At 49.8% G+C, this 27,028-nt stretch overlaps 7 protein-coding genes across 7 annotated transcripts; 5 read left to right on the top strand and 2 right to left on the bottom strand.

Annotated features, from left to right (window-relative positions):
* The first annotated feature begins 331 nt into the window (after positions 1-331).
* Positions 332-2,981, top strand: B0J16DRAFT_338090 (uncharacterized protein). Its single transcript, XM_046127417.1, has 5 exons — positions 332-776; positions 893-1,155; positions 1,211-1,477; positions 1,534-2,667; positions 2,719-2,981. The coding sequence occupies exons 1-5, from the start codon at positions 677-679 to the stop codon at positions 2,812-2,814; spliced, it is 1,860 nt and encodes a 619-aa protein (XP_045984725.1). The 5' UTR covers positions 332-676; the 3' UTR covers positions 2,815-2,981.
* A 477-nt stretch (positions 2,982-3,458) lies between these two features.
* Positions 3,459-5,019, top strand: B0J16DRAFT_284667 (mRNA capping enzyme, catalytic domain-containing protein). Its single transcript, XM_046124030.1, has 2 exons — positions 3,459-3,748; positions 3,799-5,019. Exons 1-2 carry the CDS (start codon positions 3,567-3,569, stop codon positions 4,781-4,783), a joined length of 1,167 nt encoding a protein of 388 aa, XP_045984724.1. The 5' UTR covers positions 3,459-3,566; the 3' UTR covers positions 4,784-5,019.
* Positions 5,001-6,730, bottom strand: B0J16DRAFT_413230 (uncharacterized protein; the record flags this gene model as incomplete). The annotated part of the gene is made up of 3 exons (XM_046133365.1): positions 5,001-6,364; positions 6,420-6,525; positions 6,574-6,730. 3 exons carry the CDS (start codon positions 6,728-6,730, stop codon positions 5,281-5,283), a joined length of 1,347 nt encoding a protein of 448 aa, XP_045984723.1. The 3' UTR covers positions 5,001-5,280.
* A 2,597-nt stretch (positions 6,731-9,327) lies between these two features.
* Positions 9,328-13,864, top strand: B0J16DRAFT_265542 (armadillo-type protein; the record flags this gene model as incomplete). Its single annotated transcript, XM_046123402.1, has 3 exons — positions 9,328-9,756; positions 9,810-13,238; positions 13,292-13,864. 3 exons carry the CDS (start codon positions 9,328-9,330, stop codon positions 13,862-13,864), a joined length of 4,431 nt encoding a protein of 1,476 aa, XP_045984722.1.
* A 376-nt stretch (positions 13,865-14,240) lies between these two features.
* On the bottom strand, positions 14,241-16,981 carry B0J16DRAFT_101778 (uncharacterized protein). The gene is made up of 2 exons (XM_046121284.1): positions 14,947-16,981; positions 14,241-14,882 (listed from the first exon to the last, which is right to left on the bottom strand). The coding sequence occupies exons 1-2, from the start codon at positions 16,753-16,755 to the stop codon at positions 14,574-14,576; spliced, it is 2,118 nt and encodes a 705-aa protein (XP_045984721.1). The 5' UTR covers positions 16,756-16,981; the 3' UTR covers positions 14,241-14,573.
* A 1,334-nt stretch (positions 16,982-18,315) lies between these two features.
* Positions 18,316-19,900, top strand: B0J16DRAFT_318454 (peptidase M24, structural domain-containing protein; the record flags this gene model as incomplete). The annotated part of the gene is made up of 4 exons (XM_046125450.1): positions 18,316-18,340; positions 18,587-18,775; positions 18,828-19,640; positions 19,710-19,900. The coding sequence occupies 4 exons, from the start codon at positions 18,316-18,318 to the stop codon at positions 19,898-19,900; spliced, it is 1,218 nt and encodes a 405-aa protein (XP_045984720.1).
* A 1,809-nt stretch (positions 19,901-21,709) lies between these two features.
* On the top strand, positions 21,710-26,438 carry B0J16DRAFT_101706 (uncharacterized protein). Its single transcript, XM_046121283.1, has 6 exons — positions 21,710-24,124; positions 24,381-24,471; positions 24,818-25,149; positions 25,205-25,657; positions 25,709-25,913; positions 25,967-26,438. The coding sequence occupies exons 1-6, from the start codon at positions 21,843-21,845 to the stop codon at positions 26,291-26,293; spliced, it is 3,690 nt and encodes a 1,229-aa protein (XP_045984719.1). The 5' UTR covers positions 21,710-21,842; the 3' UTR covers positions 26,294-26,438.
* Positions 26,439-27,028: the final 590 nt, after the last annotated feature.

Below are 27,028 nucleotides of genomic sequence, written 5' to 3'. Positions count from 1 at the left end.
CTAGTTGGCTAATTATTTTTGACGTTTAACCCTAGAGGACAATTCTTCTGCTACCTACTTCTCAGTTGCCCATCAGTTAATACTATTTACAGTATCATTTGACGAATCAAAACAACAGCAGCGCTAACCCTAGTAGAATCGCGCGCATCTTGGAAAGGGAATGGTTCCATAAAAGGTAAAGTCTTGGAAGCTCTTGTGGTTGTTCAGACTCAAGGTTCCTGGTGCTGAGTACCTACCTAGGTAAACTCTAGGTATAGCGTCTAAGCGCAAGTACAGTAGAAAGCCCAGCCAACTCAGCCCAGCCCCAGTCAACGTCATCCTATCCCATCCCATCCTACCTCCACTACTTACTTACTTTCCTACCTACCAACCTACTACTACTACTAACCATACCCGCCGACCTGACCACGACATACTTTGCTCTTTGATACACGGTCTAAACCGCACTCTCAGGATTGCGACTCGATTGAACGCAATTCGCATTAATCCATTCATCCTCGTACCACACTCTGTTAGATCCATGCTTGCCCCTCCCCCGCTAGCAACGACCTGCATTTGAAGCTCTCGTCCTCCTCCACGGAGCTCTTCCCCAGGCTCCAGCTTAAACGCGCGAAATAGACTCTGCAAACCACTTGGTCGACAACGACCATCGCCATTATCTCTAATACCCTTCAATATGTGGAACGACGAGGATAACAACCCGTACGGCACCAGCTTCGATCGGCGAGATTCGCAATCGTCGTCCGTCAATCCGACGTCTCCGTCCACTCGTGAATGTAGGTTCTACCCGACCATTATGCTGTTTAGCATTATCAAGGCACCAGCCGCAAGATGAATTCAGTCTTTGTAAACAACACAGGCCAGGCGAACGATGCTGACAACTTATTTGCAGATCAGCGCTTCGAGCCACCTCAAACACCAACCTCCGGCAGCGATGACGAGCATGGTCAGTTCGGCCACGGCGCAATTCATGACGACAGTGACGATGATGGAAATTTAACACAAGACGCTGGCCCAAAGCGCAAGCCTGGCGGCTATGACAGTCGAATCGAGCAAATCCTCTACGAGAACCCCAAACTGTCTATTCTTATTACAGATGCTGGCAAAAGCATAGAGAGTGGCGGTAGATACATTGTTTACACTATCAAGACTGGCGTATGTCTCTTTGGACCTGCTCTATCTGAGGAAACCACTAATTGTTATACAACAGGATCTTGAGGTGCGCCGCCGATACTCTGAGTTCGCTTCTCTGCGCGATGCTCTTACTCGTCTTCATCCTACTCTTATTGTCCCGCCGATCCCCGAGAAGCACACCATGGCTGACTATGCTGCGAACCCAACGAATGCGAAGCAAGACCAGCAGATCATTGATTTGCGCAAGCGCATGCTGGCTGTATTCTTGAACCGTTGTCGTCGAATGGAAGAAATCCGAACAGATGGGGTTTGGTGGCGATTCCTTGACCCAAATGCTAGCTGGGTAGGTCGAGCATTTCAATGCGCGGTTGTTATTGCCGGTTGCTGACAGCGAATTAGAGCGAGGTCCTTCATTCTCATCCCGTGGCCTCGATTCCGAAATCAATCTTGAAGGCGCCTCCACTGGACCCTGCGAACCCAACTCCTGCGCATAATTATCTACCGATCCCGGCTGCCTCGGCAAAGCTGAAGACCGTGGCCGGTACCAACCACGACAACAGCTCAGGCCATATTCAAGCAGGACCACATGCCTTTGGACGATTCCCACCTGAAGGCCATAATCTAGGAGAACAGGAGCTGGACCCTTATTTCATATCTTATGAATCGTCAATTAAGGAACTTGAGCAACTTCTAACTGGGCCCATGGAGAAGGTAAATCGCCGAACCCTCAGCCACCTGTCATCGTTGGCAGCCGATCTTTGCGAGCTGGGCTCCGTTTATAATGCCTTTGCGGTTTCAGAGCAAGCACCATCACTCGGGCCTGCTATTGAGCGTATAGGTCAGGCAGCTGACCTGTCATACATCGCAACGGAGGAACTTTCGGGGTCACTAGGCGCAAGCTTTGCCGAGCCAATGCGCGAACATGCGCAATTCGCCGGTGTTGTTAGGAGTGTGCTAAAGTACCGCGTGCTTAAACGGGTACAGCAAGATCTCACCACCGAAGAGCTGAGTAAGAAGAGAGCACTTCTCGATCAGCTAGAGCAAAGCGAAGCCGAAGCTAGAAGAATCGAGAACTACCTATCTAGCAGCCAACAAATCTCACCGCCGCCAAAGCGATCGACGAGTCTTAGGGAGCCGCCTTCTCATCAGCGACGGGATGGCAGTCAAGAAGACACCGAGTCCATCGATTCTGACTTTCCTGGGACGCATGGTGACTTTTCCTCACACACCCCGTCGGCCAGCCAAGGATTGCCCGAAAGGAGTACCAGTGTGCCCTCTCATAAGAAGATGCCCAGTGGGAACTCTATAACGAACAAGATCTTTGGACCCATCCGGCATGCAGTGCAAGGAGTTGTTGACGTCGATCCGGAGAGGACTCGTCGTGATTTAATTGGAAAGACAAGAGAGAGTATCGGTCAACTGGAGCAAGCCCAAGTTGTCTCGGAAAAGGATGTCAAAGAGGCCAGCGCTAGTGTGCTGAAGGACATGAAACGGTTCCAAAAGGACAAAGAAGATGACTTGCGACGATACATGGTGAGTTTCTCCGCGCGAAGGGTTGAACATCTAAATACTAACAGCAAGTAGCTTGCATATGCGCAAAGTCAAATCGAATGGGCGAAGAAGAGCAAGCAGCAATGGGAAGAAGCTCGAGCAGAGGTGGAAAAGATTGATGAATCCTAAGCATGTTTTTTCTTCTTCTTCTTTTTCTTTTGATTTTCAGTCAATGATTATGGGTTTGGAGCTTAAAGCTGTAGAGGGTAAGATCAGTGTAGGGAGCGATTGTTCCCATCATAATTTATACAGTTGACTACCTACATCGTCAGTTTCATATGACGCTATGTGCTGAGGTGAAACAAACTTTCCGCTACTATGCGTGAGAGGCTGGACACTTATTGGCGATGACTGTGCGTTCGATGCGTTCACCTTCCATCGTTCTTTGTATGCGCATAAGACAGAGTGATGCTCACCGAATGTTCCTGGCATAGTACTGGCTTGGGACCGAAGAGCATCCCTCAAAGTGGCGCGGTTGGGACTTATTCCAATGTTTAGGCTGGCAAGTATTGAAATGCTACCTCCAATGTTACCAGCAATGAGGTTGTACACTTCAACTGCACTCGGAATAAGATGAATAGGCACCTACCTAGGTACTATACTAATGTATGTGGCTCACGCAGCAGCAACCTCGCAGCATGTCTAAAGGGGAAAGAAACCAGAATCAATCAGACTCTCTATTGGTCTGTCAAATTAATGCAATAAAACGTGCCTTGACGAGAATATCCCAGCCTTCTTTCAGTTGTGAGAGAGAGCACGGGGTACCTACTAAGGTAATTGTGTGACGTTGCCTTATCGATAACGCTACTTATAAAGACGCTTGTGTGTCGCGACAACACCCTTCATCCACCCCATGCACACAGGCCCCAGAACCCATCGCCATGGCGCAACAGGATGGGCCTATTACCTCCATCGCGGAGCCAGGCATCAAAGCCCAGGGCCATCTCTTGCATGAGATGCGCAGGGAGGTCGCAGGCCTTTTGAACAGAAATCAAACAGGGTTTCCTGGCGCCCAGCCCGTGAGCTTCTCCCGACAGCATCTCGACGAACTTACACAGCACGAGTAGGACTAGCCGCTGGCATTTAATGACTTTGGCTAACGTTAGATTGTAGCTATTATGTCGTCGAAAAGTCCGACGGTATCAGATACCTTCTTTATTCGACAAACGACGAGAAAGGCGACGAGGCGCACTACCTGATCGATCGCAAGAACGACTTCTGGTTCATTACAAACAGGAACCTTCACTTTCCCCTCGAGAACTCCCCCCAAGAGTTTCACACAAACACGTTGATCGATGGCGAACTAGTTTGGGACACTAACTCCGACGGGAAGCGCGTCCCCATGTTCCTTGTTTTCGATTGCCTGGTGCTAGACGGTGCCCAGCTTATGGAGCGAACACTCGACAAGCGCCTCGCATACTTCGACCAGCGATTCTACCGTCCATACAAGAAGCTGTACCATGAATACCCTACGGAACTGCAGTTCCAACCATTTTATGTCGAGATGAAGAAGCCCCAAGTTGCCTACGCCATCGACATGATGTTCAGAGACATTCTGCCGAAGCTGAAACACGGCAACGACGGGCTTATTTTCACCTGTCGCACCACGCCCTACAAACACGGCACCGACACCCACATCCTGAAGTGGAAGCCCCCAGAGGAGAACACTCTTGACTGTCGTCTACGCCTGTCCTTCCCAGAAGCGAAGCCTACAGAATCGGAGCATATGGAGGGTATTACGGAGCCATTTATCGATTACGACAGCGTCCCGAAAGCCGAGCTGTATGTGTTCAAAGGGAACGATGGCCCCGAAAAATACGAGTACTTTCATGATGCACATATTACCGAGGAGGAATGGGAGACCCTCAAATCTCTTAACGACCCCTTGGATTGGCGCATTGTCGAATGCAACATCGACGAACAAGGACGATGGCGCATTGTTCGTTTCCGTGACGATAAGAATGAGGCAAATCATATCAGTACCACTAAAAGTGTACTTCAGAGCATTGAGGATAGAGTCTCAGAGAAGGACCTGTATAGAGCAGCAGGTGACATCAAGAGCGCGTGGAAGGCTCGGGCTAGCAGAGGCTCTAAATAGTAGAGTCAGTCTATGGACATGGCGTCTAAGAGCATGTTTCTGTATCGGTAGGGCGAGGCGTTGGGAAAGGCATCAGGAAGAGGATTTTCATCTTTCAATATTGCCGTGATCGGCATTTAGAAGAGCTTTATGACTTGTTACTATTACGTGCACTACTGGCTTAAATGGTCTTGGCTGCAAACCAACCCAAAACAAGATGTGTTGCAAAAGCAAAGTAATCATGTTGCCTATTAAACTTTTATTAACTATACCTAGCACCCAACGTCACCTTATGCATTACCTAGGTATGCAGCATAACCCAAGCCAAAAGCAGATTTACAGACCCCATCGCTTTGCTTTCCAGTTCCCGTGCCAAGTCCGTTGCCAGTTACCAGTCGATGAAACTCCAAGACTCTAGAGGAATGGCTTCATGTTCACATAAGTGAATCCGGAACCTCTCATCCATCTCGCAGCGTTCCCTGAAGCTGTCGGCTTACGCAGTAGCTCATTAGTGTTGATTAGAGAAGAAACATGATGACAGCAACGAGCATGACGGTGCAGCTGATGTTCGTGGTTCCACTGGTACCACCCCAGCCTCGAGGCTCAGGCTTCTTGTTGCCGCCAGAGACGGTGACAACAGGAGGTGTAGGCACGTGAGGCACCATGGGGCCGTTGGCAGTGGGTTCAGGCAACAAAGTGGTATTAGCGGTTGGGTAAGGCGGGTAAGGGGATGGGGGCACAAAAATTGTCGTGGTGGAGGTAGAAGGTTCACCCTCAGTTTCGTAGACTGTCGAGATGAAGGTGCTCTCGGGAGGAGCGTTGGCGACATTCGAAGATTGCGGGTAGACCATCGTCAAAGTGTAGGTGGCACATGTTGTGATGGTGCTCAGTTCCAGCCTAGGGGTAGGGGAAGTAGAAGCAGTAGTAGTGATGCTGATAGGACTGGGGCGGGGCCAGGGCTCGTCGACGGTAATGGTGGTGAAGATGCTGTTAGTGATCGGGGTTTCGAAGTCTGATCTGGTAACAGTCTGTGGATTGCCGGTGATAGTGGCATCCGGGAGGCCGCTGGTGATGGATGTGTCGGTTTCGGACTTTGTAACAGTCTCTGGGTTACCGGTAACGACGGCATCCGGAAGGCCGCTGGTGACAGAGGTGTCGATTTCTGTCGCTGTGACTGTGTCCGGGTTGCCGGTGACAGTGACGTCCGGAAGTCCGCTGGTGACAGAGGTATCAACATCGGTTTCTGTAACAGTCTCCGGGTTACCAGTGACCACGGCATCTGGAAGGCTGCTAATGATAGAAGTGTCGATTTTGGTCTCTGTGACTGTCTCTGGGCCATCGGTGACAATGACAGGCGTTTCGGGAAGAGCAGCAGAGGTGGCCACAGGACTTTGGTCGGGGGCTACAACGATGGTAACAGTCTCCGTCATGGTAACAACATGCTCCTCGCAGTACTCGGTAGATTCCTCAAAGGGAGTGGACGAGGAGGAAACAGAGACCTCATCAACATAGGTAGTGCCGTGAACAGTCTTGAACACAGTCTCGACCTTAATAGTAGGTGTATGCCTGACCTCATAGATGGTAGACAGTGCAGTCTTGGTCCTATATAGATGGTCACTTCACGAGTTTTTGGTATGTTTGGACAATAAGTACATACGAGATTGGGTATGAAGCATCAACAGCTTCATCGCGGCGGGCCATGGAATGTCCAAGACTAGCAGTGGGAGCTTCGGAGTGAACGACAACCCCGTTTCGAGCTTGAACTATTCATAGTCAGTCATTTGACTGTTGCAACATAAAAAGGTCCTTACCCCAATCCGCGGCAAAAACGCCAATGCCGAACATGGCAGCGCAGAGACTGAGTAAAATCATGAGAGTGATAATGATTTTCTTGAGGATAGAGCAGAGCCTCTTCGACTTGTTCGTTTTGGACACATAGAGGGCCGTCTCGCCTTTCTCAGCATCCATCACGGTCGCCACTGATGACAGTCAGTCTTAGAGACGGCATAATGAAGCGGACAACGACGTACTTGAATCTGGTTGGTAGAGCGAAATGTTGGATAATCAAAGTGACTGCTTTATCAGTTAGTGAGAGATTGTGCTATGCAGAGAGCTTCAAGATTGCATGTCATGAGGAGGTGCCGCGACAAGCGTCGGTGATGAGGAAACGGAGTATGGAGAGGAGCCAAACTGAAAGTAAAGTGGAATAAGAACATACCGATCGTGACGATAGAATTAAAAACCTTTTCTGCTATGCAAGACAAATAATGTTAGACGTTGTGGTAACGAAGTTTGGTGGAGGAGTGAAGAAGAGAAGGGAAGAGAGAAGGCGATGGGAAGGGGAAGAATAAAGCAGGTGGTGATTCGGAGAATAATCAAATGGGCAGGAGTAGATCACCCCAGTGACAGCCGTAATGAAAGAGAAAGAATCAGTGATTCATTTCACCGAATAGCAAGAGCAGGAGGAGTTCAGCTTTTCTGTCAGCTGGTCTGCAGCTGGCAGCCAGTGCCAGATCCTGACAGTGCCAGATTTGTTCTTACCCGTCGGAAGGAACATACGCCTCCGACATGGCAAGTAGGTAATCTCGAACTCCAATTTGCTCTCTGTGACTGGGGAAGAGGAAACGCTGGCGGGCCCTACTTACGATAAAGTTGGTGTTGGGTTAGTACCTCAGTAGGGAAGTTGGTTCGATATCCTCGATGCGGCAGGTATCAAACGAGAGTTGGCCGAAACTCGGATTAGATTGAACAGAAAGAGCGAGTCAGTTTTATGCAGGGAAAGCGGAAGAAGGAGGGAGAGCATCGCTCTTGCCTTGGAAGGAGAAGCAGCTCAACTTGTACTTGACAGTTTGCCATAAATCTAAAGCACAGCAAAGAACCCACGCAACACCATACTCCGCTTTCACGACGGGATATACCCCTTTCTCAGACGAGAGCAACTTGGATAACTCCATAGGTACTATACCGTACCCCCCTTTCAACGCATCAACAACATGACTTGACGCATGACAAACGACACGGCCAAGCTTGTGCTACAGTGATATAGCCCAAGTTGCTCCAGGCCGAAACGACTGGGGAACTTCCTTACGCAGAGCCACAGAAAAGGAGATTCTGTGACAATGTCGCCTCGCGGTGAAATGAAGCAAACATGATCGCGATCGTACATCAACGGCTACGATGGGACGACTCAAGTATTACAATGTTTCCACAACACATGCATGCTGTGTATGTGCCTGCTTCTGTAACTACCGAATTAAGAACTGTAGGGGCCAGCGTGTCTATTAGGGAACGAGTTTGAGAGGTGAACAGACTGTAAAGGACGAGTGACAGGAATGGAAGACTCGAGAAGTGAAAGGACGGTGATGCCTTTGTCCTCTAGTCCGTACTTGCAAACATCCATACGGCTCCAAACTACCTAGGTATGCCTCAAGCATCACCACATAAACTACTAAAGCAACGCGATAAATGTATATGGATAAATAAAGAAGCAAATCTTTGTTGAGTTCTTTGCATTTATCAACGGAAAAGGTAGCCTTGGAGCAGACCAATGCACCTCCAGGCAATATAACTTACAAGACTCAGGATTGTTGTTGCTGGAATTGGCAGGTTTGGTAGATGACGAATTTTAACATAAAAGACTTCAGATGGGGATATTTGCACAAGTAGTTGGGTGGCTCGAACAATATCGCAGTGCAATGTCCATGGTAGAAAGTATAGGCAAAGCCAAGGTAGGAGTTCTAGAAATAATTTAGATAAACTATTCTGCGTTTATATAAAGTGATTAAACCATTTCGTCTCTTAAGTACCTAGCCAGAGTCAAGCTTTTTGCTACCTTAAAAGGAAGACTCTCAATGAACGCAGGACGTAGAACGAAATAATCGCTTCACTTGCCTTGAAGATTAATTTTGACTCAAAGATGACGTGAACTGTATTGTATTGTTGAATCAAGACTGGAGGTTGGTGATTTATGCAGCTAGCCACAAGCATTACAGCTATACCTCCACTACTAGCTCAGTAAAAGCATACAACAAGAGGATCTTGTCCAATTGGTAGATTTGAGCTTCATCTACGGGTCTAACTTGACTTGGGTAGCTGCACCTAAGCTCTCTCTCATACCTAAAGTGGAGTGGAGACCCCAAAACTACCTAAGGTCGCGTCGCGCACACGGGCGGCCACAGCCATGGCCACGGAACACGCCTCCGCTTATCACAGAGCCTCTCCCTCTCCCACTTTCACAACTTCCATACTTTATCAGCGGGACCAAGACAGAAACAGACAGGGACTTTGCGACGCGCAATCTTATCGCATTCACATTATTCTTTTCACTGATCGCTTGATTGAGTCGAGGCGATTGTTCATCATCCATCATATTGCATACAGCAAGCGCATGCGATGCCGTGTTAGTTAGTACTGTTGCGCACCACGAATTCTCGTATCCCAGCACGACTCGAAACTGCGACATCCACACCGTATATCGACACGTAATCCTCCAAAACTCTTCCCCAAGGTCTCTTTCTCACTTGACTCTTGGCCGCAATCAAGACTCGGATTTTGTATAGCGCATAATGGCGCGACGTCGCGCGCGTAACGAGAAGCCCGCCGAGGTGGTGGAGGAAGAAGAAGAAGTGGTCGAGCAGGAAGAGGAAGAACAGCAACAAGAGCAGCCTGAGGAAAACGGCCAAGGAGCTTCAGAAAATGAAGAGGACGGCGAGCAACGCAGCCTGGAATTTGATGAGGAACTTTCCTGGAAACCCGCCAAACCAATTCCCACTGGCACCTTGATAAAGCGACTCGACAAGCTATCCAAGGAGCTGGCTGAGCTTGACCAAGGCGCTACCGACCTCGATTCCCTCACAAATGTCGCCAAACAGTTAGGTCATCGCAACTTGCTTCAGCACAAGGACCGCGGCGTCAAGGCATATACAGCATGCTGCCTGGTCGATATCCTGCGACTCTGTGTCCCTGACGCACCCTTCTCTGACGACCAGCTCAAAGTGCGTCCGACATAGCTATCGTCTGCATCTGTATGAATGCTAACATGCACTAGATGATGTTCACCCTGTTCATTAAAGATATCCTGCCCGCTCTCCATAACCCCACGAATCCATATGACAGCCAGCACAAATACGTTCTTACATCTCTAACTGAAGTCAAGAGTGTTTTGCTTCTTCACGAAATATCCGGAGCCGACGAGCTGCTTGTGCGACTATTTAACAATACGTTTGACGGTGTAGAGACATCTGGCTCCAAAGCAGCCACTGAGGAGCAGGTTGCCAAAGATGTCGAGCTTCATCTGACAGAGATGCTTATGCAATTGATTGATGAGTCTGGTGGTGTATCACCACAGGTTGTCGATGCTATCATCAGTCAGTTCTTGAGAGCTGCTCCTCCAGGAGGCAATCGACACAAGGGACAGAACGGAAACCAGTCCACACTCCTTCTCAAGTCTGAGCCACCAGCCTACGTTATGGCCAAGAACATCTGCAATGGGTGTTCTGATAAGATGGCTCGCTACGTGAGTCAATACTTCAGCGATGTCATCTTCAATGCCTCTGGGTTCGCAACCAAAACCAATAATCATCGACAAACAGATGATTCTGATGAAGAAGATGCCACCACAGGCCCATCTGATGCGGATCTAAAGAGTCTTCGTCAAGCCCATTTACTCATCCGCGAGCTATGGCGAGCTGCGCCTGCCGTTCTACTCAATGTGATTCCACAAGTCGAGGCCGAACTTTCTGCCGATAACGTCCATCTTCGTCAGATCGCGACAGAGACTATAGGCGATATGATTTCAGGCATCGGTGCTGCAGGGCCTCCACCCCGACCTGCTCTTGACCCATTAGCATATCCTCCGTTGAAACTACTAGACGAGATTCCAGGCCCGGCCGTGGAGAATGTCTTGACAAAGCCTTACTCTCCTCAGTCTTTTGCCCAGACGCATCACGCTGCCTATCGCAACTTTGTTGGGCGAAGAAACGACAAGACAGGCATCATTCGCACCGCTTGGGTCACTGCTTGTGGTTACATACTGGCCACTTCAGCAGGAGGTATTGGTCTGAGCCGTGAGGAGGAGAACGAGCTCATCAAGGCTCTATGCGACAAGTTGAACGACAGCGAAGAGAAGGTCCGGCTAGCCGCAGTACAGGCCATTGAGCTTTTCGACTTCCGTGATATCGTTCTGAAACTGGGTGCCCTTGGTGGTGTAGACAAGCCCGGCTCCATATTCGCTAGCTTGGCAGACCGATGCCGTGATAGAAAGCCAGCTGTTCGTGTTGATGCCATGGTTCTTCTAGGCAAGCTTTGGGCAGTTGGTGCAGGTGAGATTGCCGATGAGCAAGAAGCTGTTACATCTTGTCTCGGTGGTATCCCCTCCCGTATCCTCAACGCATTCTACATCAACGATTCTGATCTCAATGTTCTTCTGGATCGTGTCATGTTCGAGTGCCTGGTTCCTCTAAAGTACCCAGCTATCAAGGGTGCCAAATCGAAGTCCACCTCTCAATCCCAGAGTGCCAACAACCAGGCGGAGCAGGACAAGATTCGTTCAGAAAGAATCCTGCTGCTGCTCAAATCCCTCAATCCTTCAGCCAAAACAGCATTTTTCAATATGCAGGCTCGCCAGCCCCAGGTCGCCAAGGGAGTGGAAATCTTCCTTCAACACTGTGAAATATATAACGGCGGTGTCATTGATGGCAACGAGGAGAAGATCAAGGCCGCCTTGAGCAGGAACTTTCAGTGGTTTGGTACATTCTTCCCTGACCCGCTCAAGGTTCGCAGCGACTTGCAGAAGTTTGCGAAAATCAACGATCGCCGTTGGTACCAGCTGATCAAATACTGTGTGAACACCGACACAGAGTACATGAATGTCAGGCGAGCCATTCACGAGTTAGTGACCAAGATTCAGGCAAGGCCTGAAGCTGCAGTTTGTCTCGACACTCTTGTTCCTCTATTATACCGCGCCAGCTCTTTGATGTACAACCGAAGCCACCTTGCTACTATCATGGACTATTCCAAGAACGACAAAGCAGGATTCTCGACTGTCGCCCACGAGATCTTGAATGACATCTCACAACGAAACCCTGATCTCTTCAAGGCGCACTCGGAGAACCTACGGAAGGAGATTATTTCACAAGCGCCTTCAGAGAGCCAGCCCAATGAACCAGGCGTGGTGGATATCCTCAAGGCATATTCATCCTACTCGAAGAGGTACCCCGACGACATTACCTATGACAAGAAGTTCGTCCAAGTGCTCATGAACTATGCCTTGTATGGAACTCCTGCCCGGAGTGCCAAGTATGCCGTCAAGATTTTGCTGGCCAAGAACGATGACAAGAGCAAGGTCACCGCAACTACTCTCCTGCAAAGGGTCATGAAAGATTTGAAGTATGGCTCACCGCATTTCTTAACGAGATTGGCCGCAGTCAGCCAACTGGAACGTATGGCACCGACTGTCACCGTAGACTTTGATGATAAGATCAACGATCTGACGATCAAGCAAATTCTACGGCAGGTCCGGACCGAAGAGGAGAAGGCCGAGGTCTCATGGGTTGAGGATGAGGAGATGAACGAAGAACTTCAGGCAAAATGCCTATCAATGAGGACATTGGTCAACCAAGCACTTGCGAATCAGGATGATAAGGATGCTGTGGTTCGTGTAAAGCTTGTCTTCAAGCTTTTGAAAGAAATTGTGGTTGCAGAAGGAGAGTTCTGTAAAGTCAAGGATACTCCGCTGGCCCACAAGAAGCGTCTCAGGCTCCTTGCTGGACTCATGATCCTGAAGCTATGTACTGTCAAGAAGTATGACGACGAGTTTGATCCTGCCAGTTTCAACAAACTCGCCGAGCTCATTCAAGACACTGAGCTTCAAGTCCGTCGAATTTTTATGGAAAAGCTACAGAGTTACATCACTCAAGGAAGATTACGGGCGAGATTCTACACGATGCTCTTCCTGGCTGCGTTTGAGCCGGCTGCAGAGCTCAAGACCCGCGTTGAGACGTGGTTGAAGTCCCGGGCCCGACTTTTTGCTGAGAACAAGGCGCGCGTACTGGAGGCCATGATCAGCCGTTTTATTCCTCTACTGGCTCACCATCCTGACTACAGCTCTGATGTTGATGATCTGGCTGATTTTGCCAACTATTTCATATTCTACCTTAACACATGCGCATCAGAGGACAATATCTCGCTGATCTATAAATATGCGGAGCGTGTCAAGCAAACACGAGATGCACTCAACCCTGAGGCCAGTGAGCGGCTTTATGTGCTGGCCGACGTCGCTATGGCAGTCACGCGCAAGTGGCAAGAAAGGAGGAACTGGGTCTTTCAGGCTTATCCAGGCAAGGTTGGTCTACCAAGCGGTATCGTTCAGACTTTGCCTTCCAGCGAAGCCGCACATGAAATTGCGCAAAAGCAATACATGCCAGAAGAATTGGATGGGAAGCTGGATGACTTGCTAAGAGCCCTCGATCGTAAGAAGGTTTGTACCGCCATTCTCCCAGTTTTGTAGTTACTGCTAACATACTGTGACAGAAGCGAAAGTCCATGGGCGAAAAGCAGGACCCGCCAGCAAAAAGGGCGAGAACTCAAATCAAGACGGTGATTAGAGAAAAGCGAGAGCCAAAGCCAAGGACGCCCAAGGCAAAGGCCTCAAAACCTAAGAAGTCCAGACCGACTAAGGATTCGCCGCCTCCTTCAGAGCGTCGTCGCAGTGGTCGAGCGCATAAGATATCCACTTACACTGAGCGAGAGGATGAAGAGGATGAAGAGGAGATGCTAGATGGTGTTGCCGAGTGGGATTATGGAAATCAGAGCAAGTCTGATTCGGGCGATGAGGAGTCGGAGCTGTCAGATGCTCCCGAGGTTGAGGAAGCAGCCGACAACGACAGCCCATCAGACGACGAAGATCCTCCAGCCCCGGAAGAGGACGAACTTGAACAACCTAAATCCAACGGGCGCAGTTCCGCAGCTGAATCAAAGAGCAAGACAACCACCAAGTCAACTGCGAAGGCCAGCGTTGCCGCCGAAGCAAAGCGGCCAACTAGGGCAACGAGATCACGACGGGGCAAGGACGCAGAAGATATGGACGTTGATGCCGAGGAGTAGTCAAGAATGCGACCAAAAGAGGAAGAAGTTGAAAACATGGTAATGAGTGTTTTGGAATGATGCTTGTTTCTTCAGAGGTGCTTGTGGTGTTTCTCTCTTGTTATATATAGGCTCAAGAGTGAGCGGGATGCGGAGGCTGACTTGTATCTATCATCGTTGGGCAGGAGTCTTTGGTTTGTATCTGTATTCGTACTCTCGTATACCCTCTCTTCTGGGACTACCAATTATACTATGCTGTTTTGACATCCTTGGTTCACATGTTGTGGTCGCATTTCAGCTTGTATTTTGGTTATCCATGTTGCGAATTTATGAACATCGGTCCAGCATTTAGAAACCAAAGATTAAAATAAAAGCAAGCGCTTCACTGTTAACATTCACTCCCTATCCTGACCAAGCTGTACAGCGCCTAATTCTTCCCTGTCGTATCAAGACTCCAAACAGACATACCAGCCCATAAGGAGGAAGACATATTTGTTCATCGCACCCATACCCTATGACCTGACCATCCCATTCTCCCTCTCCTCGAGGTTCTATGTACAAAAAGAAATTGATTTAGAAAAACACCCGGGACTCTGTCTTTTAAGAAGAAGCATAACCTGCATCAAAAGAAGAAAAGAAAGCAACGCCACCTTGTCGTCTAATAAGATACAGCCCACACAAGCGCATGGATGGTGTTCCCGTTTGAGTAGCGCCCAGGTAAATAGCAAACTCAGGGGTTGGCCTCCCTTGCCACACGCTTGGCAACCGCGTTCTTGTGACCCGAGAATTCGAGATGAGCCTCGAATTTCCGAACCGTCATATCAGGGCCAGGTGTGTAGAGTTTGCTTGTGCAATCTAGACAACGAATGCGCGGCAGCCAAGCGTACTTGACACCCTCGGGCAATGGTTGGCCTTGAATAGGCAGCTCCGTCACTGGGTCGAGATATGAGTATTTCATCATGGCTTCAAACCTATCGCCACGGTTGTATGTCTTCTCTAGTTCTTTAAGGGCATTAACAAGCCACTCAGGGGGTGGGGGCTGAAGAAGAGATTGTTAGTACGAAACTTTCAAGTTCGTTTCATTGAACAGTTTGGTGACCTACTTGTGGCATGGAAGCAGATTGTCCGGGCACTGTCGGAGGGGCCGGTAGTCGACCTATCTGACCTGGAGGAAGCGATGAGGAGGGTGTCATCGGCGCATGAGGGGTAGCACTGGATGGTGTGGAAGGCGGTGGTGGCATGGATTTTGAGGGAGCAGAAGCGCTGGGTGCTCGCGGGAAGGCAACGGGCGTTTGAGATGATGCTGTTAAGTCGGAATAATCGCGGTTCATCAACCGTCTCAGCTTATCCTGGCTAAGCTTGAGGGTCACAATTAATTGCGAAGGCTCTTCGGTTTCTTCTCTGAATCGGCGGGAAGTTCTGGTTTCGTGATGATGCATGATTGCGCTAGCTTCAGGGGTTTCAGATCGACCAAGGTTGGCCATTCTCTGCTGAGCAGCAGATGCAGCGCCACGCATGCCGCGTGTTCGAGCAGTACCACCGGTAATTTGTGAGGGAGCAGGTGAGTCGGGAGCCGAATCTTCACTATCGTCGGATTCAGAAAGGTCTCCATCCCGCACAGGACGCTTCGTTCTGGGACCAGCAGCTCTCTTGTACAAACGGCTCTCATCAATGGTGGCTGCGGCCCCAGGTAAAACAGATGAGACAACGAGCGTTCGAATGGTTCTTTGCCTCTCTCTAAGATCGGGCAGCTGTGGACCACCCCGTCGATTAATCGATCGCTTCTGGCGTCGCTGCTCGCGGGAGAAGATCGTCTCGTTTCTCTCCAGGTCTGCCTCGCTAAGCTCATAGAGATATGGTGCATAGTCCTTGGCCTGTTGTTGGGGTCGGAAGACAGTCGGGAGGGGGGTCTGGAGGAATGCGCCGACAAGATCAGGGTCCTCGATCGGGCGTCCGTCAAAGGGATGACCAACGCTATACAAACTGCGAGTAAAGAGTTGCGTTTGCTCCCGGATACAGTGTGCAATGGCGGTCGTGAACTCTCCCGATAGAGAGAGATCCCGCGCCATGTTAGCTGCAAAGTCCTCTGGTGAGTTTGAGGGGTTGTTGATCTCCCATTCAAACTGATCAACAAGAGTGTGCTGGCCGATTGTGATGTTCAACTTGATGAGGACTCGCATCTCATCGTTTTTGTATGCTGAGTATGGGAGTTCGGGGTCCAGCGCATCGTCTTCAGAGTATACCAGGGGGTAAAAGTCATTAAGCTGCTCGCGCATTTGGTGCACGACCTGCTCATACACTGGTTGCGATGCAGGCGGCTTCAGACCCATATCTTCAACGAGCTGTGCCGCGAACAGCTCGACTTGAAGTAGTCTCTCGTGTAAATTCCACGTAAATGTATCACGCAGCTTAATCTTATCCCATTCGACTTCCAACCGCAACGGCACCAGCTCCTCGTGTTGCTCGGCCTGTTTAAGCATATCCTTGCGCTTGTACTTGAGAGGAGGCGTCGTTCGTTGGCCGGGTCGTTGTTTCTGGGAGGGATAGACAATGCGCGACTGTCCTTGGTTCTCTGTATATCCATTGCCGAAGCCATTGTAGCCTTCACCGTATAGTCTTGATGGGGGAAACCATTGGCGATAGTCGGTGCGAACCTGACGATACTCTTGAATCTTGTCGCGCGTGTCGCTCATTATTTTACGGGTCTGGTCGAGTTGACCACCGAGGGCGGCCGCGGCGATGGCATCACGGGTGATGAATCGCTCCACCATCAGCTTATCAAATGACTCCTTGGTGCGCACTGGCATATTGCCTGGTGAGTTTGAAGAGGATGCATCTTTCTCAGAGCCTGTGGCAGATGCCGGGCCCGTAGCCGGCGCCGTCGACGAGGACGCGGACGGCTGAGCAGCCATATTTGGAGGGTTTACGGGGCGTGGATCGCGGTCGCGGGTCGCGGCGCAGCGGAAGGGCCGCGTCGGAGAGGGAAGAGCAGAATTATTGGAGATTGCACTCGAATCGCGATGCGGATTTAGATGGGCGGATTCGTTACGTTAAAAAGAGTTGTCCTTGGCGGGTGGATTCGACGTTGTTGGGCGAAAGTCTACCTTGAGTTGAAAAGGCGCGAGGCTTGAGGATTTGTTCGGTTCAGCTGCAACTGTAAGTAGCAGGCTGGGAGGATTCTGCGGTGCCGCGACGGGACCTGGAAGCTACTAACCTACAACTATTATGTGGCTAGTGACATGTCATGGTGTACATTGTGGTCCACTACTGATACGGCAAATGTAATGTACAGCTACTCGACTGCGCCACATGAGTATGAAACGCATGTGGCTTGTCTATTGTATACTGCAAAATATTGTGACATTTATTTTTGGTTTCTAGCACTTACCATGTTGTCATTGATTGAGTCTTTAACTCGGTAACCTATGACATAAAACGTACCGAAAAGTCCTTCTATATAGTAGGTACTGCTGCGACAAGAGGTGCAATTGTACAGGTAGCCGTTACTCGCATCGTAACGTTTAGCAATAATAGGAAATTAGAGCCATGGCTTTTGAACTTTTACAATGAACTCAGCGCCCAACTAGAGTCTTGTCTTATACGATAAAGTCATGATCTTGTCTTGGTAGTATGATTATCTATATTAGTAGGTACGTAAGGTCAAAAACTGTTCCTGAATCGATCGACACTTGAATCGTATAGGGTAACCTGCTTAGAGAGTAACGGGACGGGAGTGACCGAAAGCCCAATACGGAATAGGGCTGGATGAAGTCATACCTAAATCACCAAGTAAAGAAAGTACAGTGCTCCCTCGCTGTGCCCTTGGTGTTGAGTATTAATTTGCATCAAGGGAGAACGGTGATGGATGTGTACCTTGAGATATCAAATGGAGAAAGAATAGAAATTCAATTGTTCAGTTGCTTGATTTGCATGATAAGACACAGTCATATACTCAACCATCACTTCCATTATGGTTTACCATATGCATCAGGGTGGCGCTTGGTTACGCGCACAAAGGCAGTTGCCCACACGACACAAGGTCCATTCTGATACAAAGCAGAGCAGAGTTGGAATGGCTAAAGCCTGGCAACACAATGTCAATTCAACGTGTCTCATATAAGAAATCAGCATTTCACAAGACTGAGCTCAGAATCTGGCGGACAAAATGTCCACTCTCACTCACTCTCTCTTCCTCGTATTAACTCTAAGGGAACCCCTCCATCTATCAAACTTACTGTAGGTGCTAACTCATTAAACCCTGCTGTCGAAGCCCTCCAGCTCAATCCCCACTTCCCATTCCAGTCGTAAAACCCACTGGCTCTCCAGTTACCTGACCTGACCTGACCTATTCCATTCTGATTCTGATTCTGTGCGACTGACCTGCTCGAGCTTTCATCCACATTGCCCCGGCATTTGCAGTTCTTCATTTTTTTTTTTAAACCCAACCGAGTCAAACAGAAAAATTGCCCACCATGTCGTCGGAGAACAAGGAAATCGGTAAGTCTTTTTCCTCAGGTCGAGTCCTGAAATACAATTACGTTCATTATACACGAGTCCAGCTCAAGCTCCCGTCTGCATAGTCAGGTGCTGCTGCTGTTGCTGCTACCCCTCGTTACCTTACTTCACTTGCTGCCCCGCCATAACAGCAAACTGGGCAAGCCATTCACTCTTGCGAATGCCCTCGTCATCAATGCCCCACGATGGCCTCGCATTGAACTCTGACATACTGACACACATTTTTAGATTACACTCTGGCTAACCCAGATACCCTCACAAAGTACAAGACCGCTGCTCAGATCTCTGAGAAGGTTCTTGCTGAGGTTTCCAAGCTCGTTGTTCCTGGCGCCAAGATTGTCGATATCTGCCAGCAGGGAGACAAGCTCATCGAGGAAGAGGTTTCCAAGGTCTACCGAGGAAAGAAGATCAACAAGGGTTTGTTATACTCGAGTCTGACCCTGACGACATAGCTAATGCTGCTCCAAAGGTTTCTCCCACCCCACTACTGTCTCTCCCTCGTCCTACGTCACTCCCTACACTCCTCTTACCTCCGACGAGGCTGAGGCCAGCGCCGAGATTAAGGATGGCGAGGCCATCAAGATCCAGCTTGGTGCCCAAATCGATGGCTTCGGTTCCATCGTCTGTGACACTGTGATCGCCACTCCCGAAGACAAGGCTGGCGAGAAGATCACTGGCCGAACTGCCGACCTGGTCCTCGCCAACTACTACATCAACGAGGTCCTTCTGCGATTGATGATCCCCCCTGGTCTCCTGACTCAGGGCTCTGATGAGGAGAAGGCCAAGGCTGCCTCCCAGAAGGCTCCCACACAGGCCAAGATCACCAGCCTCCTGGAGAAGGTTGCCAAGACCTACGACGTCAACATTGTCGAGAGCACCACTTCGTGGCTTTTCGACCACAACGAGATCGAAGGCAGCAAGAAGATTGTCCTTTCCCCTGCCGAGGGCACCAAGGGTGAGGGTGTTCCCGAGGTCGGTGAGGTTTGGGGTGTCGAGGTCGGTGTCAGTCTGGGCTCCGGAAAGGTCAAGGGACTCGACCAGCGTGCTACTCTCCACCGCCGCACCAACCAGACTTACGGTTTGAAGCGACCTACTTCTCGCAAGATCCTCAACGAGGTCCAGAAGAAGTTCGGTATCTTCCCCTTCAGCTTGCGACAGCTTGAGGATGAGCGTGACGCCAAGTCTGGTGTCGTTGAGTGTGTCCGAGGAAACGTCTTCCGCCAATACGAGCTCGTTGGTGACAAGGACAACTCCCCCGTTGCCCGATACCTCACAACTCTCGGTAAGTAATACTCCACGTAACAAATACAAGGTATATTGCGAGAGTTGAAGATGCTGACATAAACTTAAGCCATTACCAAGAACGGTATTACCAAGCTTGGTGGCCCTCCCGCTCTGGACCTCGAGAAGTACGAGACCGACAAGAAGATTGAGGACGAGGAAATCCTTAAGATCCTGGAACAGCCCATGGCCCGAAACACCGGCAAGAAGAAGAGCAAGCCCAAGAAGAAGGCCGCCAAGAAGGAGGGCGATGAAGAGTAAAGTACATGGCATCAAAATAGCTGTTGAAGAGTTGCGGAAAGATCAAGGATCCGAGGACGGATGAAGCAAGAAGCGCAAGTCAAACAGGATGCATATCGGCAGTTTAGGTCACCAACTTAACCACCATTGGATGGGCTATATATATGAAGGAAAACATCTTCATAGGAAAACCGTTGGAAGGCTGGAAGGGACGACTGGAACCGCCAAAACCGACGTCAGCCATTTTGATCAGGTGGTCTGGTCCAGCCAGAATATATAGAAATCTCACACAGCCCGATACTGACCAACCATGAATGTATTTGTGATGCACCTCTGCAGGACCCGACACATCTATTGGTGATGCGTGCATCTTTCGAACACGACGCCATGGAGAAGACCAAGGCTCGCTGGAAGACATTGGGCGGCGATGGTCGCAGCAAGCCGACAATGACTGAACCAACAGTAATGCATTCGTATGCCCAGGGGCAGTCCTGAAGTACCAACTCGGCGTGAATCACAAAATGTGGATTGTCTGCTCATGGCGTAGGACCCCCTGAATGCACATGATTTGTGACGAGGTGCGGTGCATGGTAGCATAAAGCGGAGAGAGAAGCCAGATAGGTAGGCAAATGTCAGTCACCAACCAAGTGGCTGGTGATTTGGTTGCCTAAGTTGCTGTGACTTGCGGCTAGGGGAGGACACTACACTCTAGGGTTATCCAAGCACAGCACTAACAAACAAACAAACCAGTATCGAATGGACAGAATCGCCAATGGTTCCCCGTGCTATGGATGGTAATATATCCGTCACAGTGGCCTCAATACTAGAGTTATTCAGGCACAACGATGGTTGATGGAGGTGACCAGAGGTTACCCCTATTTTGATCATGTGTCAGTAGGTATCTGCCATGACTTCCTCTTTCCCAAGAGTTTCAAAGTAGTATGGCATAACTTTCATGGCAATAGCGTATAAGGGACTCAAGCTACAGTACTTTATTTTACAGTCCTAAGATGGCGAGCTTGAGCTAGTGAGCGGGTGGATTGTAGTGGTGGTTGCTAGGGGAGGGAGCTTTGAGGAGAGAGCTAGAGCTCTTATCCATCTTTTGTTAGTGCTGGAGCTTACCTACAGTAGGAATTAGAAGCAAAAGGTTGAATACAAGAATGAAAGATCAACTACCAGAGAATCGCCGAGTAAAATCAAGAAAAGGTAGAATGTATCTCATAGGGAAGAGTGACAGGAAGAGGAACACACTTAAATTGGTGAACACTTCCATTGGATTGGATGTGGATGTAAATGAGTAAATCCAGGGCAGGGAGAGCTCAAGCTTCAGGTGCTACGGAAACCACTGTAGGAAGGGGTACCGTCAACATTGGGTCATAAACCATCACATGGGATTTTGCTATGAACTAGGTAGGTACGGATACATCGCAACCAACAAAAGAATACCACAAAATAAAGACGAGAAACAAAGATTTAGGCTGCCAGTGCCAGAAACTCTTTTTTTTTTTTCTTCTTGCCCTTCCTACAGTCCTGGGTTGCCTTGGACCCCCCTTGTCCCTTGTCCGACCCGCGCCGTCAGCTCCGATGCATGCACTGACACTGGGTATGGGTCCTGTCTTTCAAGTCGAGGCGACGAAGCAAAGCAGAGTAAAAGCCCGAGTCTCAACCTGCAACGAAAAGCAACCCACCCACTCATTCACTCTTCAACAACCCGCGTCCACGACCTTGAAAGACGCGATAATACGGCAGTAATTCATGCTGCTTTCCAAGTGAAAAGTAAAAATATTACATTATTTACCCCCTATTCATTTTTGTGCAGCCATGCTAACCACTATTCTTTCCAGTAGGCCTAGAGAGGTGCGCTGCCCGTCCCACGGCAACTGGCACACGCAGGCTGCCCGACACCCTCCAGGACAGGACAGGACAGAACCGGACAGAACAAGCCAAGCCAAAGTCCGGCACAATGATTTCTTCAAATACCCGCGCTACACGATCCCGTTATTCAAGTCCGGCGCAATCGCAAAATACTAAATGGAATGGGGTCCTCGACGCGTCTAAGGGGGCGACGGAGAGCTCAAGGGCATTTATGCAGCGTTGGCTAGAGCCGAGCGTGCAGAGCAAGGCGAGCTTCGAAGATGACGGACTGGTGCGCTACGGCGTGGTTGAGAACATGGCTCCCTTGGGAAGTCTGCCAAAACCCAAGAAGACGGGACCCGAAACAAGTTCTGGCGTTAAAAGGATTATATTGAGGCCGTCAGGGGCAGGTGCTGCCAAAAACTCGGCCCACGTCGCCGCGACCGACCCAGTGGTGGATGTTGACGTGGACGCGGATGCGGAGGCGCATGTGGATGTTGCGATTACGGCGAGAGCGGCAGATTCTTCCCCTCCACCCGTCACCTTGCCCCCTACACCGCCACGGAGGGTATCTATCGTTCTCAGAGACGCCGCAGCAGCAGCAGACGACGAGAACGACGAAGATTATGATCCCAGTCGCCCAAAACGACGTCAGTCTGGCCGTGCATCCCTGGGAAAGCGGACGCGACGCTCTTCGGCCGGTCGCAGGAGCTCTACTGTGACTAAGCCGACGGCCAAGGGGATAAAGGAACGCAGAGGATCTGAGAAAGAGATCAAGGCAGCAGTGACGGTAGCTGCAACAGCAGCCGAAGCGGGAGCCACAAAAGTGATCCAGGATTCTGAGCAAGAGGACGAGGAAGACGAGGCAGACACAATCCCAACAGAGGCGACAATTCACGCAGCTGAACCTGTGGAACCCGAAGACAAAGAATTCGCAGACAAGGTTGTTGAAGCTGCAGTGGACGAAGCTCTCAAACATTACCGATATCCGACCGCGTGGGCGCTGCGGACCCTCTACGACGAAAAATCAAGTGACCCTCATTTCGTTGCCATGATTGAGGACGTCTTCACCCAAACAGCGGATGAGGCTACGATGCGCAAATTTTCCAAGCAAATGGAAAAGAAGAAGCGAGAAGGCAAGAAGGATAACCAAGGATGCTATTACTTTATTCCTCCGACCACCAACAGCAGATTCACTCCCCACAAACCCAAGGCAGCACCGTACAGCAAGTTGCTACTTCACAATCAAGTGGAGGAGGTGGTTGAGGTGGCAGACATTGAGACAGAGGAGGAAGAAGAAGAAGAAGAAGAGGAGGAGGAGGACGCAGAGGAACAGTTTGTCGATGAAGAGGAGGAAAAAGAACAGGGAATCAATCAACAACCACCAGCTCGAGCCGCCAAGAGGGCAAAGACATCACATTCTCGCACTCACTCTTCTTCTCACCCATCCAAGACCCAGACTCAAATTCAAAACCAAGCCCAAGCCCAAACACAGGCTCAGGCAACCCGCAACACACCACGAAAAATGTCCTTAGATAACCCACCTCAAACGCCCTCGCGTAAGCGAAACAGGCGAGATTCTGCCTCGAGCGACTCATCTCTCTCGTCAGCTCTCAGCCTGTCGTCGCCTGAGGCCATCATGGGTAGCCCCAGCCCAGTTCGTCGAGGGGGTACCGGTCGCCCTGGACCCGACTCCAGTGATGCGCCAAAACCTCGGCCAATCACCACCCGCCGCAAATCAGTCGCCTCCAAGACAGGTACCACTACCAGTAACAAGTCCAAGCCTAAGACCAAGGCCAGTACCAAGACCAACAAGTCTACTAAGCAGCAACCATCATCACCCACCATTCCCATCTCAAACACCAGCACTCACATTGACGTTGATGCACCACCCGCAAGTGCGACCATCAGCGTGAGTGCCGACGCCAGTATGCCGGGACGAGTTCCTGCTGCACAAATCTTCCCCAATCTACCTACCAAGTCAAAGACAGGAAAGAACAAGGCATCATCTGCCCCTGCGGATGAAACCCTCGCCAGTCATGATAAAGACGAGTCATTTTGGGACAGAAGACGCGATGCGCAAAAGTTTGCCAACAGTGTTACGGCCCAGGAAAGTTCTGTTCGAGGAGGATCGGTCGACGAGGAGCTTTTCACAACTCCCGCAAAGTCGACAAGGAAGACGCGTCAATCCGCCGCTGCCTCTACGGCGACGACAAGGTCTACGCGGTCAGCTAGCAAGAGACCTCATGATGAGATCGACACTGCTGTGTCTCCTGTTGCGTGGTCTTTCCAGCGCGATGAGAGGGACAGCTCAGCCGGAGGATCACGGGCTGCGACGCCCACGCTACGCCCCCCAAAGAAGCCGAGAACTGGCCTTCGTGTCAAGTCATCGTAAGTCACACCCGAATCATCATCTTTATCACCATCTGCATCGCCTCAGTCATGAGAGTCATGATAGGTGTTATCGGAATGCTGCTGGTCGTGGATTTTCCAAATCTCCCCTTGATTTATGAGAGATCACGGACGTCTATGCATCCAGGTTCATCTCTTCATCACTTGCAATCATTTTTCTCAACATGCCTTGATCACACTCTTTCCCACCACCTTTTCCTTCTTCCAGACCATGCTAATCATATCTCTAATCTAGTCCTATCAAGAAGAGAGGAGGAGGAACTGCTGCTGGAGTGCCTCGGCCACTGGGAGAAACCCCTACTACGAACGGCATAGCCAAGGATCAGGTATGTTCTTACTCTATTCACTGTTCACGTGTTCCGCGATCGCGAAAAAAAAAAAAAAAAAAAAAAAAGGTTTGGTTTAAACTGGCCTCGCATGCTCTGGAAGGCCAACATCATGGAGTTTGCTGGGAAATTCACCAGATGGTGGCCAATTTTGTGCTGTGCCTTGTCTTGTCGGGCCAGGATTACCAACGGGGTAATCTCTCGTGGTCCCCGAAGATCCGCTTTTCCGAACCAGCCCCCAGCATTTGAATCAGCAACCAGGACGTGTTGAAACGCGAACTGCAGCGCATGGTGAACACAATACGGACTTGAACATAGTTGACTAATTCGACCTCCCCTTTTCCAGGTATCGGATAATGACGAAGATTGCTCTGCCTGCGGTGCTGCTGGAGATGTCGTTTGCTGTGATGGATGCCCACGGTCATTCCACTTTGAATGCGTGGGAATGATACCCTCAGATCATCTCCCCGATGAATGGTTTTGCAATGAGTGCTTGTATAAGCGATACCCCTCGCGCATGCCTGCTTTCAAGGGTGTCTTTGCAGCTGCTCTTACCAATCTGGAGAAGAGCATTCCTCGTGCCTTCAGCCTCCCTAAGAAATTACAGACCCGCTTTGAGGGCGTCAAAGCTGCAACCGATGGCGATTACGAGGAAGTTGTTACATCAAAGACGACCAAGTGAGTGATACTTATTTGCAAGGGAGAAATCAACGTGTACTGACAAAGTTTCCAGGAGGAAGAATGGCTATGAAGAGTTGCCAGACTTTTTCAAGCAGCGTGATGAAGGGCAAGCAGTGATCTGCCATGGCTGCCAAAAGCCCGCTACGGATGTGCGAGCCATCATTCCGTGCAGCGTCTGTCCATTCTACTGGCATATCGACTGCTTAGACCCTCCTCTTGCTGTTCCGCCTGTACTCAAGAATTGGCGGTGTCCTTTACACCCTGAAGAGATCATGGCCGAGGTCCGTCCACTTGCACCAGCCCACCGTTTCCGAAAAATCAAAGGTGCCCAGACTATTGTGCCAGCTTTCTCGCGAGGCATCAAGAACAATGGGCATATTGAGGTGGATTGGAGCGACGAGTCTGATATTGAATCTACGAACAATTCTGGCTGGCCAGATCCCGACTCGTTCGGCCGAGCCTACAAGCTACCAGCCAAGGGCATCGTGCTTGATTTTATTGAGCAGTAAGTATAGCCTCTTGCCCTGACACAACATGGACTAATCCTGATTTTCAGATTACGTCGCCAACACGCTGGTTACGGCCCCAGGCGTGATGAATCTAGATGGGTATCTACTTTTCCCGCTGGAAGAGATCCAAACAGACCTCTTGCAGGCTCTGAATTGCAGCGAAGCGTGGACGAAATGCAGCTGGCTTTAACTTTGACCAGTCTCAAGGAGCGCAAATCAGACGGCGTTGACCACCTGGTCACAGCCCTATTGGTGAGTCGTGGCAATCCGCTCCTCCACACGTGTTACTGACGATCGATCGATAGGATGCCGCTGATCCTAGCGTCTTATCTCTTATGACAAAAACAGACGCCAGCAACGTTTCGACTGGCCACTTAACAGATAACGACAAGCTTAGTCTGCGTGCTCTTCTTACTCAGATGAACGCCATGGGAAGTCGTATTCGACAGCTCCTTGGTGAGCCCGATGGTGTTTCTGCTTCCATGCTCGACGAGGATGTCATACCAAGTATTCTGTCTCCCCAAGACTCGGCCATTGCTGAGCCACTTGACAAGGTTACGACACTTCCAGTCACCGAGCCCACCCCTCCATCCACTATTGATCACGCCGAAGGCTCTATGGAACTTGACTAACGATTTCTTTTCCGGATAATTGACCTTGTCGCCCCGTAAGAGTAATCGTGGTTTTCTATTAACTATACCAAGCGAGATTGGTACTCTATTTGATTACACTATAACCCTATTTCAACATTTCAGAGGCAAGGACACCTCTGTAAGAACTTGTTGCGGCTCGGAGGTCCTTGTACAGGCAGTTCACAATCGACCTGCTCACATATTTTTGCGTGGCCTTTTGACTACACATCGCTGGAGTTTGGAGGTTTCTGCTATTTGAATCATTGCCCACGACTATAGATACTTCTGGATGCTTTTTGTTGATCGATTTGAACACCCATCCTCCTCGCGCTATGGATCTGTTTCATCAAACAACCAGTCATCACCGATTTGCGCCCCTATCACGTTTTTGTTCGTTTTTTTTTCAAAATTCTATATTATGCACGAAATGACCCTTGTTTCGCCACCATGGCGAAAGCTCAGTAGCAAGAAGCGGCAGCGGGATGCTAGATCATCCAAAAGCGTTGCCCTAATTGCTCTTTGCTGTATCATAGTCGAGAGCAGGCGAGGCACACAGCATGGAAGTGAGACTGATCGATTCAGCCACCTAGAAGGAAGGGATACAGAGGCAGATACAATGAGTACTTGGTACCGAAAAGAATAGGAGATAAGATATATGACTTTTAATCACGTTCAGTTTGAAACAGACATATCGATGAGACCGATTTATGCTACTTCTGTATTCAACAATTGAGA

Source organism: Fusarium flagelliforme (assembly GCF_020744385.1).
Source record: "Fusarium flagelliforme strain FIESC 12 MPI-CAGE-AA-0113 chromosome Unknown B0J16scaffold_3, whole genome shotgun sequence".
Taxonomy (NCBI): Eukaryota; Fungi; Ascomycota; class Sordariomycetes; order Hypocreales; family Nectriaceae; genus Fusarium; species Fusarium flagelliforme.
This window is presented reverse-complemented; position numbering and strand designations above follow the sequence as displayed.

Excerpts from the sequence above, each read along its gene's own strand:
- B0J16DRAFT_338090 (XM_046127417.1), top strand. The coding sequence starts at position 677 with ATGTGGAACGACGAGGATAACAACCCGTACGGCACCAGCTTCGATCGG. Across the intron at positions 1,156-1,210 it reads TTTACACTATCAAGACTGGC|GATCTTGAGGTGCGCCGCCG; the intron begins GTATGTCTCTTT and ends GTTATACAACAG. Across the intron at positions 1,478-1,533 it reads TTGACCCAAATGCTAGCTGG|AGCGAGGTCCTTCATTCTCA; the intron begins GTAGGTCGAGCA and ends ACAGCGAATTAG.
- B0J16DRAFT_101778 (XM_046121284.1), bottom strand. The coding sequence starts at position 16,755 with ATGGCTGCTCAGCCGTCCGCGTCCTCGTCGACGGCGCCGGCTACGGGC. Across the intron at positions 14,883-14,946 it reads AATCTGCTTCCATGCCACAA|CCCCCACCCCCTGAGTGGCT; the intron begins GTAGGTCACCAA and ends TCTCTTCTTCAG.
- B0J16DRAFT_101706 (XM_046121283.1), top strand. The coding sequence starts at position 21,843 with ATGATTTCTTCAAATACCCGCGCTACACGATCCCGTTATTCAAGTCCG. Across the intron at positions 25,150-25,204 it reads GTTACATCAAAGACGACCAA|GAGGAAGAATGGCTATGAAG; the intron begins GTGAGTGATACT and ends CAAAGTTTCCAG. Across the intron at positions 25,914-25,966 it reads ACCTGGTCACAGCCCTATTG|GATGCCGCTGATCCTAGCGT; the intron begins GTGAGTCGTGGC and ends ATCGATCGATAG.
- B0J16DRAFT_284667 (XM_046124030.1), top strand. The coding sequence starts at position 3,567 with ATGGCGCAACAGGATGGGCCTATTACCTCCATCGCGGAGCCAGGCATC. Across the intron at positions 3,749-3,798 it reads GACGAACTTACACAGCACGA|CTATTATGTCGTCGAAAAGT; the intron begins GTAGGACTAGCC and ends GTTAGATTGTAG.